At 38.7% G+C, this 21,369-nt stretch overlaps 4 protein-coding genes, 1 non-coding gene and 1 pseudogene across 5 annotated transcripts; 3 read left to right on the top strand and 3 right to left on the bottom strand.

The window, feature by feature from the left end:
* The first annotated feature begins 1,077 nt into the window (after positions 1-1,077).
* Positions 1,078-2,148, top strand: LOC148916097 (uncharacterized). Its single transcript, XM_089055428.1, has one exon. The coding sequence runs from the start codon at positions 1,078-1,080 to the stop codon at positions 1,927-1,929; it is 852 nt and encodes a 283-aa protein (XP_088911554.1). The 3' UTR covers positions 1,930-2,148.
* A 106-nt stretch (positions 2,149-2,254) lies between these two features.
* Positions 2,255-2,560, bottom strand: LOC107881413 (signal recognition particle RNA). Its single transcript, XR_001678028.2, has one exon.
* Positions 2,561-3,629: 1,069 nt separating this feature from the next.
* Positions 3,630-4,705, top strand: LOC103334942 (uncharacterized). Its single transcript, XM_008237923.2, has one exon. It carries the CDS (start codon positions 3,736-3,738, stop codon positions 4,588-4,590), a length of 855 nt encoding a protein of 284 aa, XP_008236145.2. The 5' UTR covers positions 3,630-3,735; the 3' UTR covers positions 4,591-4,705.
* A 1,096-nt stretch (positions 4,706-5,801) lies between these two features.
* Positions 5,802-6,897, top strand: LOC103334943 (uncharacterized; annotated as a pseudogene).
* A 1,023-nt stretch (positions 6,898-7,920) lies between these two features.
* Positions 7,921-11,976, bottom strand: LOC103334904 (serine/threonine-protein kinase BSK1). Its single transcript, XM_008237891.2, has 9 exons — positions 11,457-11,976; positions 11,188-11,323; positions 10,571-10,704; positions 10,354-10,459; positions 10,138-10,223; positions 9,289-9,477; positions 8,906-9,070; positions 8,708-8,821; positions 7,921-8,334 (listed from the first exon to the last, which is right to left on the bottom strand). The coding sequence occupies exons 1-9, from the start codon at positions 11,778-11,780 to the stop codon at positions 8,080-8,082; spliced, it is 1,509 nt and encodes a 502-aa protein (XP_008236113.1). The 5' UTR covers positions 11,781-11,976; the 3' UTR covers positions 7,921-8,079.
* Positions 11,977-14,885: 2,909 nt separating this feature from the next.
* Positions 14,886-19,970, bottom strand: LOC103334905 (DNA-directed RNA polymerase subunit beta, putative (DUF630 and DUF632)). The gene is made up of 4 exons (XM_089054427.1): positions 18,342-19,970; positions 17,918-18,111; positions 17,093-17,316; positions 14,886-16,483 (listed from the first exon to the last, which is right to left on the bottom strand). The coding sequence occupies exons 1-4, from the start codon at positions 19,624-19,626 to the stop codon at positions 15,739-15,741; spliced, it is 2,448 nt and encodes an 815-aa protein (XP_088910553.1). The 5' UTR covers positions 19,627-19,970; the 3' UTR covers positions 14,886-15,738.
* Positions 19,971-21,369: the final 1,399 nt, after the last annotated feature.

Below are 21,369 nucleotides of genomic sequence, written 5' to 3'. Positions count from 1 at the left end.
ATGAGTAAACAAATACATCCTCTGGATATCAAATTGATTATACAAAATGATTTACTCATTTGCTTAATTGTCAACTATTCTTCTTCTTTCGTCAAAAGCATTCGTTCTCTGAACAGATCATAAATTCTTGCAGCTACAGCAACAAACATTTTACCATTTATGTTCTATATAACCACATATAATCTATGTTTTTGGCATCAATCTTGGAAATTAATGGAACCCAAAAATAAATAAATAAATAAATAAATAAATAAATAAAACCTTACCCTTGTCTAATTACAAGATGAAAAATTGATTTAACTCTAACTTCCCAAAGTCAAACCTGAGGTAAACTCACAGGAGTATCAAAAACTATCATTGTCACACATGGGATTTAAGCCAATTATATCAAATGTCAAGGCTGTCAAGATTCCAATTGTCTCAAGAAAGAGAATAAATAATCAACAATCAATGGCATGAAATGGAGGACTTGATTCGCACACACTTCAGCAGTAAACATATGCTGACTGTCTCAGTTAGGGGGACAATTGGAGACTAAAAAAGGGATTAAGTCTATGATCATATGGCCTTACTTGCTTCATGCAATACAATCATTTGGAAAGCCTTAAAATTATAGATCAGGCTTGCTGCTTGCTTAACAATCATGTCAAGGACCTGCAAAATAAGATTAACTAATCACATACATAAATAAGCATATAAAACTGCTGGACATGGGGTCATGTCCACTCGTGCTATCACATATATAATTAATTGATCCCTGTCCAATATGTTAATTATGATTGAGTGATTGTAACATTATGTAAGGAAACTCTGAGATTTTATATGCTAAATTAATCAGTTCATGCGTTGGAATGCTGGTGTGGGAAGAGACAATGCATAAACATTGCCGATGGAGCATATAGATCCACATCGAAATCATGTTACGTACCTCTCACTGATGATTGTAGTGGATGAGATTCCATGTCCCCCTCCGCAACCTACACTATATATTAAGCAGATGCATATCAGTTCTGAATTAGACATCAACCACAACTACAAGGTCTTTTGTTCTATCTTCAAACAACAAAGAAAGAAGAAATGGCTTTCCATACTCGCTCTAACAGCTTCCCTTCAAGGCCACACCCAATCATTCAAGAAGTTGAAGAACATTTGTGTAGCTTGAGGTCTTCTGAGGCCACCTCCACGTCTTCATCATCATCAATAAGCCACAAATTAAGTGGCCTCCGAGAATTGCATGATTGTGTTGATAGGTTGCTTCAGTTGCCCCTCACTCAACAGGCCTTAGCCCAAGAGCAGAATGAGAAATGGGCTAATGATATATTAGATGCCTCTCTCAGACTCTTGGATGTTTGCAGCAGTGCCAAGGATGTCATCCTGCAAACCAAGGAATGCACACAGAATCTTCAATCAATTATACGAAGAAGGCGAGGAGCTGAAACTGCAGCTGTTACAAGTGAGGTAAGGAAATACTTAACCTCTAGGAAGATGGTGAAAAAGACAATCAACAAGGCTGTGGGTAGTTTGAAGGCAATAGCAAACAAATTCGCTTTCTCTTCCGTCAACAAGGATCATGAGAAGTTGAGAGACGTAGAAGCAGTCACTCTTGCAGTGTTTGAGTCACTTTTGTCCTCCATCTCTGGGCCAAAATCAAAGACAAGCAGCTGGTCATTGGTCTCCAAGATAATGCAATCAAAAAAGGTTGCTTGTGAGGAAGAAGCAGAAGAAAATGAGTTTGCACAAGTGGATGCTGCATTGAACTCCCTCATTGGACACAAGACAAGCAAATCTCAACACCGAAATGTCGATAATGTGCAGAACCAGCTTAACAAGCTGGAGGCATGCATTCAAGACCAAGAAGAAGGACTTGAGTGCCTTTTTAGGCAATTGATCAAAACAAGAGTCTCTCTTCTCAACATCTTAAACCAGTAGATATATATATATATATATATATATATATCAGCTTTTTAATTTTTAACATGAAAAGCAATACAAGTAATGTATACAAATACAACGTCTGATATGAAATGGATATATAAACAATGATATATACACTCCCTTTTTCTTACTTCAAAAGCATATTTTTTTCCAAACCTCAAATGGTTAATCGATACAAGCTGTACCCTAATAATTTCAAAGAAGAAACTAAAACAGAAGCAGGGTTCCCCAGTCAGGCAAAAAAGAAAAAAAAAATTAAAGAAAAACCTGACTTCGATTTTGGCATTGTAGCTTCCCAAATCTGAGGAAGAAAACCGCAAAAAGGTTTGGTCCAATTGGGACAGTCTAGCGGGCCATGGTGGATCCGACTGACACCGACCCGTTATCCTTCCACTGCCAAGAGCGGGAGGTAATCGTTGCTCTGTGAAGCCAGCCTTACGCGGTTTCCTCCTCTCTAGGAACCAAGAGACCCAGAGCCTTCGCTCGAGCCACATGGTTCAACTCCTTGCTTGGAATGGGCGGGTCAGAAGATAGTCAAGCCGGACCCGACCCTCTAATACTGAGCCAATGTACCAGAACCTCAAAGCCCCCACTCGGGTTATAAGCTTGCGTTACAAAGCTCGGCGGTAAAAGCTCCTCGTGTAGGGCTTATAAAGCGTAGTGTCTAATATCGACCAAGCGATGTGGGATATCTTGCACCCACCTTCAGATAATGACTTGAGTTTTAAGTTCTATTTGGAAGCTCAGAATTTCATCAATACTTGATCAATTTGTATTTTTCAGTGATAATTTAGGGAGTTGAATATGATCACAAGACTGTCAAGATTCCATTTCTCTCAAGGAAGATAACCATCAATAAACACTTCACGTTCAAAGGAGACCAAAAAAAAAATGTTTATGGTAAAACTCACTGAAGCATTTTAGAGGATCTTCAAAAGACATTGTTAACACTGGGTGGTGAAAAATAGTAACATCAGTTAAAGATTGACCCACAATTTTGTTTTGTAAAAACACACCTTGGAGGTGGGTTATTTTACTTGGTATTTTTTTTCAGGTAAAATTTAAAGTAACATCAGAGAAAGCTTCCTTTTTCTGGTGAAATTCACTGAAGCATTTTATTTCTTAGCTGCCTTATTTCATATCTGCATTTTATTTTCTGAGTCAAGTACTTGACTCATAAGAAAAATCTCTGAGCACTGCAGAAGTTTTCAAATCAAAAAAATGGATATCAAATCTATCAACCTCTAATTATCTCCCAGGAAATATTAAACACAGATTGGGACTAATTAATTATGCTGGTTTTCTTTCTGTTTGGGGGAACATTGCAATTCATCTATATGATGGAAACATTGCAATGCTTTCTGGTTTGCTAAATAACCAGCAACTTTCAATTTTTCTACATTATAGAAACACAATGGATGGTGACTTTTTAATACAGAATATTGCATATTTGCAGATCATGCCTCCTCCTTGGCAAAAAATCATGTGAAGGACCTGCAAAACAAGAGGAATTAACTAATCACATATTAATTGTGATTAAATGGTTGTAGCATTATAATGTGCTAAATTAATAACTTCATGAGTTGGAATGCTGGTGTGGGAGGAGACAATTCGTAAACATTAGCTAGGGAACATATAGATCCAATCGAAATCATGTTACCTCTCTCACTGATGATTGAAGCGGATGAGATTCCATGTCCCCCTCTTCAATCAACACTATATATTAAGCACTCTGAATTGTACATCAACCACAACTTTCTAAGTCTTCTGTTCTATCTTTTCACAATACACAAAGAAGAAATGGCTTTCCACACTCGCTCTAACAGCTTCCCTTCAAGGCCACACCCAATCGTTCAAGAAGTTGACAAATGTTTGTGTAGGCTGAGGTCTTCTGAGGCCACCTCCACATCTTCATCATCAATAAGCCACAAACTAAGCGGTCTCCAAGATTTGCATGATTGTGTTGACAGGTTGCTTCAGTTGCCCCTCACTCAACAAGCCTTAGCACACGAGCAGAATGAGAAATGGGCTAATGACCTATTAGATAGCTCTCTCAGACTCTTGGATGTTTGCAGCAGCGCCAAGGATGCTATCTTGCAAACCAAGGAATGCGTACAAGATCTTCAATCAATCATACGAAGAACACGAGGAGGTGAATCTGCAGCACTCACCGGTGAGGTCAGGAAATACTTAACCTCCAGGAAGACGGTGAAAAAGGCAATCCAAAGGGCTATGAAGAATCTTAAGGGATCCAATTTCTCATACCTCAACAAGGACAACGAGTCAATTGCCGTTGTTAGCACATTGAGAGAAGTTGAAGCAGTCACTCTTGCAGTGTTTGAGTCACTTCTTTCCTTCATCTCTGGGCCAAAATCACAGCCAAGCAGCAGGTCCTTGGTCTCCAAGATGATGCACTCAAAAAAAGTTGCGTGTGAAGAAGAAACAGAAGCAAATGAATTTACACAAGTGGATGCTGCATTGAACTCTCTCATTGGACACAAGACAAGCAAATCTCAAAACAAAAGTGTAGATAATGCGCAGAACCAGCTCGAGCAGCTGGAGTCATGCGTTCAAGGCCAAGAAGAAGGAGTTGAGTGCGTATTTAGGCAAATTATCAAAACAAGAGTCTCCCTCCTCAACATCCTAAACCACTAGATACATATATCTTAGATTTTTTGATTTTGTACATGAAAAACATGTTTGTATACAAATACATCCTCTGAGATCAAATTCAGATACATAATGATGATATACTCTTTTGCTCAAATTATCAACTAGTCTCATCCTTCTACGAAAGCATTCACTTTGGGAACTGATCATGAATTTTTGTAGTACTGAAACTAACACGATTTCCATCCTCCATATTCCGATTATCATCCTGTGCATGGAAAAAATGAACTTACCCTTATTGTCTAATTACAAGATAATGAAAAGTGAATTAACTCTAATTTCCCGAAATCAAACCTGAGAGGTAAACTCACAGGAGTATGTAAAACTATCATTGTTGTCACAGGGGATTTGGGCAGATTATATCAAATGTCAAGGCTGTCAAGATTCCAATTGTCTCAAGAGAGACAATAAATAATCAACGATCAATGGCATTCAAAAGAAGACTTGATTTTCTTTAAGCAGTAAGCATATGCTGACTGTCTCTGTTAGAGGAACTATTAGAGACTAAAAAAGGTTTTAAGTCTGTGATCATATGGTCTTGGTTGCTATACAGTCATTTATTTTTATTTCTTTCGAGTAAACTTGCCAGCATATCATTGAATGAAGAATTTTCTGGTAAAACTCTGTGACCACTAAACAAAATTTCAAAACTGAAATGGATGTCAAATTCCAGTTATCTCCCGGGGAATAGTCAAACACAGATTAAAATTAACAAACTGTTGTAACTAATCAATGACGGCATCTCAGATCCAAGAATGACAATTGTGCTGGATGTCGTTCTGCTTGGGAACAGTCCAATTCATCAAGTCTGCAACACACCATTTTTCTACATTTTGGAAACACTGAGGCTATAAAAAAATGCAGATTGCAGATCTTGCCTGCTGCTTGCTTAACAATATCATGTCAAGGACCTGCAAAAATAAGATGCATTAACTAATCACATACATGAATCATCATAATTGAGTCTATGCATAAGACTTAAGCATAGAAGTGGCTGGACACAGGGCCATTGGCACTCGTGCTTAATATTTAATTTATGGATTGCTGTCCAATATGTTAATTATGATTGAGTGATTGTAAGATTATATAAAGATAGTATGAGGTTTTATATCCTAAATTAATCAGTTCATGAGTTGGAATGCTGGTGTGGGAAGAAACCTTGCATAAACATTGCTGAGGGAACGTATAGATTCAAATCGAAATCATGTTCTCACTGATGATTGAAGTGGATGAGTTTCCACGCCCCTTTCCTCAACCAACACTATATATTAAGCAGATGCATATGGAGAGGAACAAATCAATCTCAATTGTACATTAACTACAAGGTCTTCTATTCTATCTTCTCACAATACACCAAGAAGAAATGGCTTTGCATACTCTTTTTAACAGCTTACCCTCTAGGCCACACCCGATCATTGAAGAAGTTGAACTTTTGTGTAGATTAAGGTCTTCTGAGGCACCTCCAAATCTTCATCATCAATATGCAACAAACTAAGTGGCCTCCAAGACTTGCACGATTCTGTTGATAGGTTTCTTCAGTTGCCCCTCACTCAACAAGCCTTAGCCCAAGAGCAGAATGAGAAATGGACTAATGAGTTGTTAGATGGCTCACTCCAGCTGTTGGATGTTTGTGGAACTGCCAAAGATGCCTTGTTGCAAACCAAGGTATGCGTCCAGGACCTTCAATCGATCATGCGAAGAAGGCGGGAAGGTGAAACTGGAGCTCTTACAAGTGAGGTTAGGAAATACTTAACCTCCAGGAAGATGGTGAAAAAGACAATCCAAAAGGCTATGAAGAATCTCAAGGGAACTGAAAACAGATCCACCTTCTCTTCACTCAACAAGGACAGTGAGACTATTTCCATTGTGAGCGAGTTGAGAGATGTTGAAGCAGTCACTCTCGTAGTGTTCGAATCACTGCTGTCCTTCATCTCCGGCCCAAAATCACAGCCAAACAGCAGCTGGTCATTGGTCTCCAAGATGATGCAATCTAAACAAGTAGCTTGCGAGGAAGAAACAGAAGTAAATGAATTTGCAGAGGTGGATGCTTCATTGCAGTCACTCATTGGACACAAGACAAGCAAATCTCATTCCCAAAGTGCAGATAATGCACACAACCAGTTGGAGAAGCTGGACGCATGCATTCAAGATCAGGAAGACGGACTTGAGTGCCTATTTAGGCAAATGATCAAAACAAGAGTCTCCCTCCTCAACATCCTAAACCACTATATATTAGCTTTTTCGATTTTGTACATGAAAAACATTACTTGTGTATACAAATACATCCTCTGATATCAAATTGATTATACAAAATGATATACTCATTTGCTTAAATTCTCAACTAGTCTCTTTCTTTCTTCAAAAGCATTCACTTTGGGAACTGATCTTGAATTCTTGCAACTACTGAAACTGACACGATTTCTGATCCGACTATCATCCTCAGGTCTCTGCATTCCGATTATCATCCTATGCATGGATTCGATCTAGAAAACTAATTGAAAAATGAACTTATCCCTATTGTCCAATTTCAAGATCAAAAGATGAATTTACTCTAATTTCCCAAAGTCAAACCTGAGAGGGGTAAATTCACAGGAGCATTTGAAATTATGATTGTCACATGGGATTTGCGCAAATCATGTCAAATATCAAGGCTGTCAAGATTCCAATTGTCTCAATAGAGATAATAAATAATCAACAATCAATGGCATTCAAAAGGACTTGATTCTCACAAGGTTTAATCAGTAAACAATGCTGACTGTCTCTATGTTAGAGGGACAAATAGGGACTACAAAAAAGATTAAGTCCGTGATCATATTGTCTTGCAATACAATCATTTAGAAAACCCATACAATTCATATGAATTTTCAGTCAAAAGTTTTGTTTAAATAATGCTTTTACGTGCAAATTTTGTCACATACAATGCCATTGTTGCCATTGCATGCACAGAAAAGAAAAAGAATGCATAAACCTATAAATACACATGGGAAAGACACCAAGGAAAATTTATCCCCTTGCCTTGTATCTGAGGAAAAGGTGTTTAATAGTAATATAACTTGCCCTGCTGATTTTATCACCATTGTTCAAAATATAAAGTTCCATCTACAAGCCTGAGTAACGCGCTTTCGCGGGTGCACGACAAGCGTGACACCATTGTCATGGTCAGCATATTAAGACGGGTTGGAGTCGCTTAAATTATATCCACCATTTCTAAATCACAACGATAGTAAGTAGCTGTCTTTGGTTTCTATACAAGACCAGTGAGGCAGTGAGAGAGAGAGAGAGAGAGAGAGAGAGAGGAGAGGAGCACACATTCACTAGTGCAAGAAAAGATATCGATGTTTCTGTATAAATACATTCTCAATGGTAAAGACAATTTGATTCCCAGCTCAGATTTTATACAAATTTTCGTTGGCCTCAACAACTGTCAATTGGTGGTGATGAATAATGGACTATCACTTATTACATAGTTGAACTTCATGATCCCCTGCCTCCTCGTTGTCGCTTTTCTTCTAGTGCAGTTGCTTCATTTAACATGTCGGCGGCGTCCTTGTGCATGTCTAGCTTGGCTAGAGCAACTGACTGCATGTAGAAGGCCGTGGGCCAGTCTGGATAAACACATTGTGCTTGCATTGCATCTCGAAGAGCAGCATCAGGTTGCTCATTTAACAGATAGCATAAACTGCGTCGTGCAAAAACAGTTGGGGACACCATAGTTCCAACATCTATAAACTGCACGCAAAAAACCCAAAAGGAACCACTTAAGTTAACATCACTACTTAAGACCCAGTTACTTCAAGATTATAACTCGATGAGCCCATCATAACACAAAAAAAACAAAACAAAACAAAATGCTTCGAATAGCCATCCTAAATCTAATCAACAAAATACTACAAAAGATTACATCAGCAGTAATTTGATTCAAAAAGGTTGAGCAAGAAAATAAATATGGTAACACTTACAGTTGGGGGCATAAAATTATGACATAATCTACTGGTGGAAGGTTCCAAGTCAAACGTTCAGTCAATTTCTTGACATATTTCCGGCCCAAAAGATTTACCATTGTACATAAATTAAAAAGCACACACGAGCTACAAAGTTATACCTGGGAGTAACAATCAATGGCAGTTTTAAAATCTTTGTCACGAAATGCATAGTCCCCTCGCTTTCTTGCCTCCAGCATGTCTCTCATTTGTTGAGTCCACTCTTGGAAAGATAACTGAACCCATCCAAATTCAAAAAGATCTCTTAGCACAAATTGAATGAACAGGGATATGCAAGACCTCTAGTACCACTCAACTACCTCATTGGTTCCTTCATCATCTCGGTAGTGCGTCATAACCAAGATCTGATGGATTGCTGTGAGGTCCATCCGAGAACAGGCCTCGCCCATTGCAGAAAGGGGACGTTGTGGGGTTGCAGGGGCTTCCTCATGCTTTGGAATTCCAAGCATGACATAAGATGGGACCTGCAATCCAGACCTTTGTTATTAGCTTCTTAATGTGAAGCAGTGCTCCTTTATCATCTTAAAAGCACATCCATCGATTACAAAACATATTTGACCTCATATTAGGTCCACAGACAAACATAGTTTTGGCCATGTAAGAATATGTGGATGCCAGGGAAATGCCCTAAAGGAGGTTAAACTAGACTATTTCATAATCCAATTAGAGAAAAGTATCTTACTTCAGGTTTGGTCTGCAGTGGAGCAAGTGTCGCAACAAGGTCCTTCGTATTAGGCCGCTCTCTGGGTTCATATTGGAGACATTGAGAGGCAAGATTAACAACCACGGTTGCTTCCTCTGTAGAAAATTTCCCCTCCAAATGTGAATCCATTAAAAGAATGATATTTTTCCCCCGAATCATATCAAGAGCCTGTTTACATGAATATACATCAAATATATATTAGACTATGTTCCGTTTATAAATAAAATAAAATAAAATAAAAAGACCAGCACTGAACAAATCTCACCTTACATCTTAAGTGATATGTAACTGGTGAACAACTTAAACTTCTAGCATGATGGAGGAATACCCATCATTTTTTAAGTATTGTTATAATTCATAAAGCCACGAAAAATCTTCTCATGCACTGAAATTAAAAGTAAATTGAAATTCACAATTCCAAGAAGAGATTTATGTGAACTAAGATAAGATAACCATGAAAATAGTTTTTAGAAGAAGCAAAGGGAGTGTTTTTACATAACATCAAGATGGGTGAATTGCATGGAGACAGAATGAAATTATATAAAACAGGGATGTTGTTCAATATTATTTGTCCACTAAGATGTGGAGGTTATGAAGAAAACTGTTTCTCAAATCCAGCATGCTGAAGAGCTTGAATACTCAAAGATATATCTGCGTATCTTATTTGAACAATCAAATTAGTATAAACAGATCCGCTAAAGAATATTTGTAATTAATTAATTTCAACTTTGAGTGACAACTACTAGTTGACACAATCCAAGAGGACTATAGCATCAAGATACATTTGCTCTAAAACGCATAAAGCATGTTATATAGCAGTGCACTTACATGACTTGGAGGGATGTGCTTTCCACTTAGCAGATCTAGAAGGACAGTGCCAAAGCTATAAATAACACTTTCTGGAGTGACCCTTCCTACAATGTAAATTAAAAGACAACTGAAGGCATATCTCATGCAGGAAAATTCCTTTAGATAGGAAAACTACAATAATAACTAGACAATGATCAAACGGATAGGTGATATTTAGACTAGAGATGTTATTACCATTTCTTAAATACTCAGGCGGCGTGTAGGCAAGATTCGTGCTATAACTCTTCCCATCCCTACTATTTCTCATCAAACCAAAACAGGAAAGACGAGGATCACCATCCTACAGGTCACATTCAAATACTAGAATATCACCCTTAATATTAATGGACACTGAAGTAACTGAAAATACATATATTTTTAACTATGATAATCAAATTTGAGAAAGGAATACCTCGTCAAAGAGAACCCTATAAGCATTCAAATCGTGGTATAATGGACGGCCCTCAGTACTACAATAATCTAAAGCTTCAGCAATATAAAGACCCACTCTTAAACGCATAGCCCACTCAATGGTTTGATTCTCCCCTGTCAAGAACAAGCCGAGACCAAAAATTTAATCTTAGATATAACAGAATGCAGCCACTAATATCTCAATTTGAAGGCACAAAACCCAAAAGTAAAATTGATCTCCTATGCAAAACTCAGGAAATTAACAGTACGAAGACGAGCACAATACAGTCACATTAAATAGAATACTATAGCAAAAACCACCTCGCCGCACCTTCCCCAAATGAAAGGCAATATAAAACATCATCTAGGATTGGCAAAACTACTAGATAACAACATGCATAAATAGACCAGCTAAGATAAATGGCATAACTTTAGAAAACTAATGTCAATGCAATCTTACATTTCAATGTTTGATTGTTTAAGAACTATGTACTTAGAGATACTTCACAAAAGTGTCACTGAGAAATCTTAGAAGCTAAGCTAAAAAGCAGCATTCTTTATACACCAGTTAAAGTATAAAGTGGGGAAAAAAATGAAAAGAAAGGTGTTGACACATACAATGAAACAAATGCTTAGCTAAAGTATCAGTAGGCATGTACTCAGCAACAAGCAGCCTCTCATCACCATCACAGCAATACCCAATTAAATTTGCAAGCCTCCGATGCCTCAGCTTCCCAACACCCCAAGCTTCCTCCTACAAAAGCAAAAGCCCAGAAATTTAAAAACCCACAAAGTATTGCACATACCCACTTCACAAAACGATTGAAAACTACCAAAACGACCAAAAGTCCCAAACCCAATGAAGCCAAAAGCATAAACAAGCTTACCGCAAACTGCTTGGGATCAGGCCAAGCCATCTTGGTGAACTTCTTGACGGCGATCCAACGGCGGTTCTGCAGCCGCCCTTTGTAGACAAGGTTAGGGGCTTTCTCACCGCTCTCTGAGACTATGAAGTCGGAGCTGAAGTTGTTGGTGGCGGCTTTGAGGTCCGAGAAAGAGAATTCGGAGAAGGGTGGAGCTCCGCCGGTTTCCGGGTCGGATCCGGGAGATGGATTCTGGTGGTGGGTCGGAGTCCGGCTGTTGTTGGCATGTGCTTGGATTTGGAGCTTGTCTGGTTGCTTCTCTGAAACCTTTGATTCACAGCAACCCATGACTTGGTTTGTGTGTTTGTGTGCTTCAGCAGCTTCTTGGAGTTGGAAGAAGAAAAAACTAGAGGAAAACCATGAGCTGGTTCCTGGCTGCCTCCTCAGCTTGAGTGCCTAGTGGGTTAAGAGAGACTTGAAGAGAGAGAGAGAGAGGAGACAGTTTTGTATGTGCTCTCTCTCTGTCACAGCTTCCTGGCAGTTTAATGCTAAAGGTTTAGCTTATGGTAATTAAAGCATTTCTAGTTGCTACAGTTTTATTAGTTAACCTTCTTTTATTTCTTTCCATTTTTCCACTAAACACTTTCGGCCATTTGGTTTTCAATTTTCCTACGAGCAAAAGAATTTAATTAGTTTCTTTTTTGACAAAAAGAAAAAAAAAAGATAGGAATGCAACACGTATCTCTTTTTACATCAATCATCACCATTTTAGTACTAATCTTGTCCGAACAATTATTTTCCTAAATATTGGTAATTTATCAAGTTTTATCACATTAATATCATTAGTTTGTGAAATTCTGTTTAGGATTATAAGATTCTGTCATCTATCTATATGCGTGTATTTTTATATATAATTTTTCTTTATGCATTTTCATATGTGTAATATTGACCGAGATAGGAACCGAATAGATAAGCTCGACTCGGATAAGAAAATAAATGCTCTTAACCTACTTGAGCTACATAGTCCTTACTTTTTTCTTTTCTTTTCCTTAAACCCCACAAGAATTCCCCCTTTGAAATTAGATTTGGAAGGTTCATGCTTTCAATTAAATTATGCTCAAGTGGGGTAGTTTATTATCATCACAAAGTAAAGACAGAAGAAAACATGGTTAAACAAATACCAAGTTTTCTGGTGCAGTTGACCACAAAATAAAATATAAGGCGCACACACAGTAAACAGGCAAATTGCAGAATCAAAGCAAACCCTTCTTGCTTAGTTTCTCCCTTTTAATAATAGTATGTGTTTGGAACAAACACAGAATCTCATGACCTGTTATTTTGCATCATAATTGACCTATGGATTGATTTGTATAAGAAAAGCCAACTGATTTTTCCCAGTACTCAAGTTGTCTTGTTCTTTTGCTTTCCTTGTAGTACTTCATCATGACAAGATACCAGAACTTGTTTGGTTGTTGCATTTTGTTTTCTTTAATGCATATAATCTTGATGTGTATTAACTATTTTTAAGTGTGGCCTATCCAATTGAAAAGGCATATATTCTCTTCTCATAAAGGTCCAATTTTTCTTTGTGGAGACAAATCATTATATGCCACTTCCTGTGTTTTAACAGTTGCATTCATTCATTGTAGGCAGGTACCATTCAATAATGTTATGTTATGCCCAAAAGTTCAAAAACATAATCCACGTTTCTTTTTTGGTTTTTTTTTAATACACACGATAGTCTAAATTATAAAGGGAGAGGGGTTTCTTACACTGTCAAAATATCATGAGAATTCAAATCAAACCACTTATATATAAGTCAATGTCCTTTTCTACTCGACTCAACCTGTTGGCTTTTTTTGTTTGATATCACCAACACTCTGAGTTTTGCCAGCATAGGCTTGGTCTTGATTAGCAATAAATAAATAAATCCTTGGTTATCATAAAAATGCTGATTATAATGCACATAATTTTAACTCATTGGGTGGAAACTCAAGACTGCCAGCAAAGTTTGTAGCCAAATCAAATCTATCTGCCGATTCTGCACAGATACCAAAGAGGAGAAAGAAAAAAATTAGAGTGAACATATGTCAATCATTTGTTTGGTGGATGATGAAAATGAATATTTTTCAACACCCGGTGAAATTGAGAAAAAAGACTGGTTGGAGTGGTAGTTGCTGGTTCCCAATTCCCATTCGTCCATTGCTTTTAATTCCACTCGCAAAAAGAGAATAAGTTAGACAATCGAAGAACTACAGAAATTTGTTATTAACCCATGATAGTCACAAGTTTTATTCTCATACTCTCTACTTGTACAAGCCCCATTTTATATTTCATATGTGATTTGGAATTGGGAAGTGTGACTTTAGCCTAGCTTTTTTTACAATTTGTAGAGGACAAAATAACCAAAAATGTTGCATGAGCAATTGATCGTAATATTATAAGAGCAGTGATAAAGTATGAGTGACTAATCTTAACATTCTAAGAGTTATGAGATTAATATTTAGCATGAACGACTGACAATATCATTCTTTAATGTTTATATTAATTGACCATAACACTGTAAAAACAATGTTAAAGTGTAAATTTTAGCATTACGAGTCATGATAAGTAGAAAAACTTATTTGTAACGAGAATAGTACTTTATAACATTCTAAGAGTAATGATTCATTGACCATAACATTGTAAAAGCAGCATTAAAGCGTAAGCGACTAAGCTTGACATTCTTTAATGAGCGATATTAAGGTATGAAGGACTGATCATAATACTCTTCAATGTTTATGTAAAAATGGTCAAATGGCCAACCTATGGTTCTCATTTCAAGGAAAGAGGCACCCTATGGGCGCCTAATGTCGTGTGGACTATGGACCAATCGATGGGGACTTTTGGGGCACAGTCTTGCTGTATTGGACGAAGACGAATCATAAGCTTATAGACGCATCCCCATTCAGAGATTAACATGAACGTGTTTAACTGAATTGGGCTTGGCATGATATCTTTTGGACTTTTCAACACATACAAAAACCCATGAAAGTGAATTCCGTTCAACTGTCAAGAAGCAATGAATTTTGTCGACTCTCAAGTTCACTCGGTTCAAAGGTTTTTTTCACAGTTTTCTGCTGAATCACGGAAGCATGACTGCTGGAAGCAAAGTGACCTAATCATAAACATTAAAATATATATATATATATATATATTCCAAAATCCAAACGTAGTTTTTGCTCTACAGAGTTCACAGGATGTAAACCTCAATAATTGAAGAGACTAAAGTCACATTTCACACTTCACTTCACAGCTTTTTACTTTGCATCCACATTCAAACACTCCATGAAACGTCGCCGTTTAGCAGAACTTTTATTTGGTTCATTTTCTTATTAAAGGTGTTGTCACTTTGTTCAATTGCCAAAGGTTGTCTGTACAATAATTGATATAAATGAAATACTGAAAAAGAAAGAACAAGGAAAGAATAAATTTTATACAAATATCCAATTATTTTTGGGCATAGAGACAGGACTTGCGTCACTCCAAGCACCCCATACAGACTACACTGAAACTCATCATCATCACAAAACTGAAAAGGACAGCCGCTTACTTGAATTATTTTGGCCAATTTGTGCAAAAGTCTTGGTACTTTTGATTTGTGAAAGTAGCTCCCTTCTTGCCCTTCATTCCACGTCTCTCATATGCTGCCAAATTGCAATATTTAGCTCAAGAAAGGAGCCCCAGTCCATAGAAAGTAGATTTCACTGATTCACGGAGCAGTAAGAGTAGTTCATAATGTGATTCTATGAGCAATCGTCGATTCAGCGAACACTTTGGCCAGAAGCAGCTTTAAAATCATTTCTGTTGTCAGGCAGTGGACCAAGTTGATTCATAATCAGCAATAACTTATCTTGTGCTTGCCCCTCACCTTTGCCTGTGTGCATTGTTGCCCATTGTCTTTGCTCGTATAAATATTCAGCCGTTGTCATCAATCAACTGTACTGGTTGTCTCCTTAAATTAAAACTGCAGAGCCAGCCCAGATAAATAGCTTGCACTGTAAATGGGGAAGCCTCAAGCATGGCTTACTGCTATTACAGATTATCCTGATCTCAGCAACAATAACTAGCCAAGCAGACAATGAAATGGCCGCCGACAGATGGAGGAAAAGCTTGCTCCAAGGAACGAATTCTTGAGCTCCAAGGTAATAGACCCTCAAAGAACTAGAGACCTTCCATTCATTCGCCTTAACAGCTGAAATGTGCAGATAATAAACCAAGTCATCAATGCAAAAGGGATAGTTATAACTCCATCTAACAACAGACCCTATGAAACCCTCTCTTCCTCTCTCGCAAGCCTATCTTCTTCGTTACGTTGCAAAAGCTCCTCGTAAGCTTTTGTGGAATTATCGGTGAACCTTTCCATGGCCTCAAAAATGCGTTGCAGACTAGCCTGTAAAGTACTATTTCTAGTGTCACTCTGATATACAATCTGTCCAGTAACTGAGAGAGTGTCAGCATCCCCTGATACTAGCACAATTTTCTTGTCTAATGCCTGAATTTCCTTCTGTAATTTTTGGTCCTTTCTATCCAAGTTCTTAACTTTTTTCTCTAGATCCTTGTGTGCTACCATCCTCTGGCGCATTTCAAGCTTATCTTGTTCCCAAACCTGTAAGACACTCGTGGTGAAGACACGCATAGTTTCAACCACCTCTCTTTCTGATATTCTCTCCAAAGCTTGTGACCATTGGTTACAGATTACAAAAACAGGAGGCGCACCTATCCTACCAGGTGAAAAAGGAACTATTCCATCTGGTGTTTCTTCAGGTTCATACAGAAGACATTTTAGAAGCCAATTGTTCAAAGCTCTCACATAACCCTTTTGAGCACTAATCCAAGTAGAGAATCTGAAAGTCCAGTTAATAAGCTCATGCTCAAGCTGCGATGTAGCATCAAGATGAGCATCACTAGCCCTTTTTCCAGATCCAATAGGACCTAAACCCCTGGCTTCTCTAATTACTTGGCACTGAGTACGATGACAATCAAGCATGCATTTCCACATCCGGGTTAACCTGAAGAAAAGAAAAGGAAAAATAATTTAACCATAATGTCACACAGATGACATACACTTTGTCGTCCACAAAGTATACACTTCCAAGTGAGCGATCATTGAGAAAATAAAAGCATAAATAATAAATATAAGCCTGCCCAATATGGCCATCACCTATCCAATCTTCCCTATTGCAAAATGAGGTTCATTGATTACCATAAGTACTTGTAGTCTTATTAGGAGCCTTCTATTAAGGTAGGTGTTCTTTAAGACACCACTATATGAAGTAAAAACTTCCAATATGAGACTTACCCAATTTCATACTTTTGGTACAAGTTATATAATTTTAGATTTGTCACAAGGGTTTTAGGAAGTCCTACATGAGGATCTCAAATATGATACACCAACTGACAAATATTATAAGGAAACTGTGATCAAGCTTTTTCCGTTCTTCTAATTTTCCCCAGGCTCCTTCTAGCGTAATTACTTCTATTCTTTAATCACCAAGCCTAATCCTTAACCCATACAAATATACTAAAGAAGAGAAACTATTCATAGCAGGGGTTGTGACTGAAACAAATAACAAAACTTACAAACAAGCGCAGCAGAACTAGGAAGATTGATAACATACCCTTGAATTAATTCATTCAGTTGTGGCCATAATTCTTCATCCCTAATCTTATTTATGGTCACAGATATTTTGTCAACAACTTGAATTGCAATTCTGATTTTTGTGGACAGACTCCTTATTAAAGTTCGAGTTGTATCAACTTTGTGAGCCTCCGCTCCCTTTTCATCTAAACGCTTCAGCTTACGGACCTTCCTGTCATGGATTACCCGCATCTTTTCCTCAGACTGAAAAATTATAAGAATGGAAACCCATCAGTCACAACTGACAAGGACACAAATTAAGAAGGGCAAAAATCTTGAATACGCCCAGTGCTTTAAACTTTAGGATAGTAAGCAGGGCAAGAGTACGTCACCAAAAGAACTAGTCAAACTCATGTAATGGTTAATGCTTGAATAAAAAAGAAAACTTTTCTGTTACTTATTCAGATAGACCCATGTTGGATACAGATTAGCCAAGTTTTAGCCAGTGAATCATGATGTATGTCCGAGAGAACATCAAACTATCAATAAAGAGGCTCTTCTGAAGACAAACATGCACTGGTCAGACTTCAAATTAAGAAGATACTTTCATAGAGATCTAGATCCAAGAGTGGAAAGAAATTAAATATTTGAAATTTCACATTCAACCAAAATAGAAAGTAAGAGATTTATTATGAAGAAGGAACGTAAAATACATTTGAACAAACGGTCACGAACCATTTGTCTGGCACAGCATAATTAGAAAATTTTGATTTGTTAAGAAACCCAGATGGCTCAGAAATTTCAAAGCCACAAAAATGAGCAAACAAACATGCAGCTAGTAACAGGAGCGGAGGAAGCAACATACCTTTACTTCATTATAGAGTTTCTTTTCCCAAAGATACAGCTTGGCTAAGGTAGAAGAGAGATTTTTGGACCTCATCATCATTTCTTCATCAAACCCCAATTGAGCAGGACCAGCTATTTCAGAGGAGGCCGATGGCTCAGCACTCTTAGAAGTAGAAGGTTGCGAAGACACTAACGACATCATCTTGGAAGAAACTGATCATAAAGACCCACACAACACAAAAGTCAAATCTCTGCTAAATAGAGTTCAAATTCAACAAAAATTCAACAACATAAAATCCTGATCTATAAACTTCCCATTTTAGGAAACTAAAACTACTACACACCAAAAGCATAAAAGTTTAAAACTTCCCAGATAGATCAAGATTCAAGCAAGCAAATTTGTAGCAATCTATCCATTAAAAGGTGTATAATCCCATACCCACCATGTTTTCGATTATGTGGAAGCCTTCCCACCTCGAGCATCTTGGCAATTTCGTTCCCGGACTCGGAAGCTCTCTGAAACTGAACCTCAATCTCTCGAGCTACTTCAAAAGCATCCAGAGACCCCGGTCGAACTTTAGGTGCACCGCCGCCATTGGCACGGTCCTCACGCCTCTCGTCCTCATCCACAACCTTCTTCTCTACCACATGGACCTCATACTCAGCCCCACCACCATCGGTCTCCACGCTCGGCCTCGCTTGATAAAGCGAGGAAGGCTGTGTTTCAGCTAACTCATCGTCCACAACAGCCTTGGAATGCTTCCCGCCATCGACCACGTGCTTGTGGTCTCTCTGCACCTCCTTCACCACCTCCTGCTGGTACTCCTCGTCTTCCAAATCGGGAATTCCCTCTTCGTCTCTCACTTCCTTCGAGTCTCGGCTCGGCGTGTAGGCCGAGTAGTACTTATCGTAAGTCTCGAACGGGTTCAAAAACTCCCAAGCCGAAGCTCTAGGCGGCGATGGCGGAGGCGGAGGCGGCTTCGCAGAGGTGGAAGCCGAAGCCGGCGGCGACGATATGGCTCCGTAAGGCGGCGGCGGAGATGAATTACCATAATACCCCCCACCCCCACCCCCGCCACCGTAATTGTTGTACCCACCATAATAAGGGTAAGGATTAGCAGTGTTGTTCGGATTAGGATTTGAATTTGGATATCCATAATACGAATTTGAAGAAGAAGAAGATTCACCCATGTGATACACGTTCTCTGGGCTCATGGGTTTCTGCTGATACACCACAGACGGTGTCGCTTTGTTCCTCATGTAATTCATGCGCATGTAACCATCTGGGTACGAGCTAAAACCCTCCTGGAAACCCTCCTGGCCGTTGCCCATGTAATCAATATGGCTGCCAGGGTGAGTATTGTGCAGCGGCGACGAGTGGTCCGAGTGGTGGAGCGAGCCCAAGTCGTCGTCGTCGGAATCGGAGTGAAAGTGAAGATGGGAACCTGAATTTGAATGAGAGTGGTGCGGCGGCGACAATTTGGGGTCCCCTTTTCGGACAGGAGGGAGGTTGAGGTGGGGAGAAGGAGGTGACCCAGATGAATTGCCCACCTCCTGTTCGATGAATTTATGCAGAGAGTGGCCGATGTCTCTGAGGGAGTGAATATAAGCGAAGTGGGCTTCTGCCAGAGCATAGCGCTGGTGAATCGCCTCGTCGAGAAAGCCGCAGCGCTCTCGGCATAAAGCCACGGCCGGAAGATCATCAAGCTTGGAGCTCGTGCAGCCCATCAGGCTCGAAAAAGAAGACAACTTTAAGAGTGTATGGGGAAAGAGACGTGTTGGGTTAAGGCGAGATCAGCTGAAACATGACGGTGGGATTGGGATTCTCTGATAGTTGTTGGGTTTGCCTGTTTGTTTCTCGGGGAAAATTCAGAGCTTAGGGTTTGTGCGGAGGAAGATAAGAGAAAAGGAAAAGGAAAAAAGTAGGACAAAGGAGGGGAGAAGGGAATCTTTGCCAGCGCGGAGTTTGTCGTCGGCTTGTAGCAGAGAGACACAGAAAGCAAAGAGAGAGAGAGGGTGAACAGTGTGTTTGTGTTTATGTGAGAGAAAGAGAGTGAGAGGCTATGTATGGTGGCATTGTGCGTCGGTGTGTATCAGTTTAAAAACTATTTTTTTAGTATTTTTATATATTTTATGGGTGTACTTTTTAGGCAATATCTTTCAGTTTAAAAATTTTAATTTGAGTAACAACCAGATTAGTTGAAGATTGAGACGAGGGTTTCCTAAAGTTTCAGATGGTTTATGGGTGGTTAGAGAAGCACATAATTGGAAATTCCCAGTTCTAATTTGAAATCGGGAAACCAAGGAGTCTGTAACTTCAATTTTTAACACTAGGCATTCTCGATCCGAGATTTTGTGTTCGAATCATATCGATTGTATATAAAAAATTAAAATTATAAAAAAATCAAATTTGGAAATGTTGTGGGTTGGTTGGGGGTTGGGGATTGGGGTTTGGGTTTGGGTTTGGGAAAGGTCTCTGAAAATATTCTATTTCTGGGGGCTCAGACTCGGACCAAAAGCTACAAAGACTCAGAGACAAAACGAGACTTGCATGGGGTGTTTGGTTTGACGGAAAGTTTGACGCTTGTTGCCGCCTCTACACTCGCGGGTACTATTCCAGAAATACCCTTGTAGTTCCTCCAGCAGGTTTCTCTTTCTGCTCAGTTTTACGTAATCATTGACCAGAGTTTTTACCGTGGACTTGAATTCTTTTTTTAAGTCATAAACCCTCTATTAAATTGTGCAAATTAATTATGATTAATCTTAATGATTTCGTTTAATTTTGGGATACCGTTGGTTGGACTAATCTTTCAGTTACAAATTAGGCCATTACTAGTTGAATTATCTGGCCGTTGTTTTCTTCTTTCTTTACAATTAACTGGTCATTGTTTCCAAATCTTTCAGGTTAGGTTGCCATGTCACAATTTTTGTGATACGTATTTTCTGTTTAAATGAGATCTGCATAAGAATTGCATGACTGCCTCTTGGAATAACATGCTATTTAGAAGGCCGGTTCAGGAGCGGACATCTACAATAACGGGCTGTGATAGCCAATCGTCCAGTCTCTCACAGTCCGTAGTCCGCACTTGATTATTTTCGTATAAATTGGTGGGTTGAAAGAGTGTTACCAAATGTGTGAAATACAGTCATATGTACAGTACAACTCAAAAATTAATGGAGATTGCCTGAAAGAGGTAAAGAGACAGAGAAGAAAGAAAAAGTGAATAAAAATAAAATTGTGAGATGGGTTGGCATCTCAGATATAGCAGCATCATTCACACAAAAGGCTAGGCTAGGAAGGTTAGCTAAAGGTGAAAAGAAGATTGGGACCGTATAACAATGAATTCCAATTTCATTCAAGGCTCATGAAACCTTGTGCTTTGTACCAATGTGTCAAAGTAAACAAATAACCAAAACTCAGCACTCCAAAAGAGAAACCAATTTGCAAGCCAGTGTCTAACCAGCAACAAT

This window comes from Prunus mume, linkage group LG6 (assembly GCF_029339155.1).
Source record: "Prunus mume cultivar Tortuosa linkage group LG6, ASM2933915v1, whole genome shotgun sequence".
NCBI lineage: Eukaryota > Viridiplantae > Streptophyta > Magnoliopsida > Rosales > Rosaceae > Prunus > Prunus mume.
This window is presented reverse-complemented; position numbering and strand designations above follow the sequence as displayed.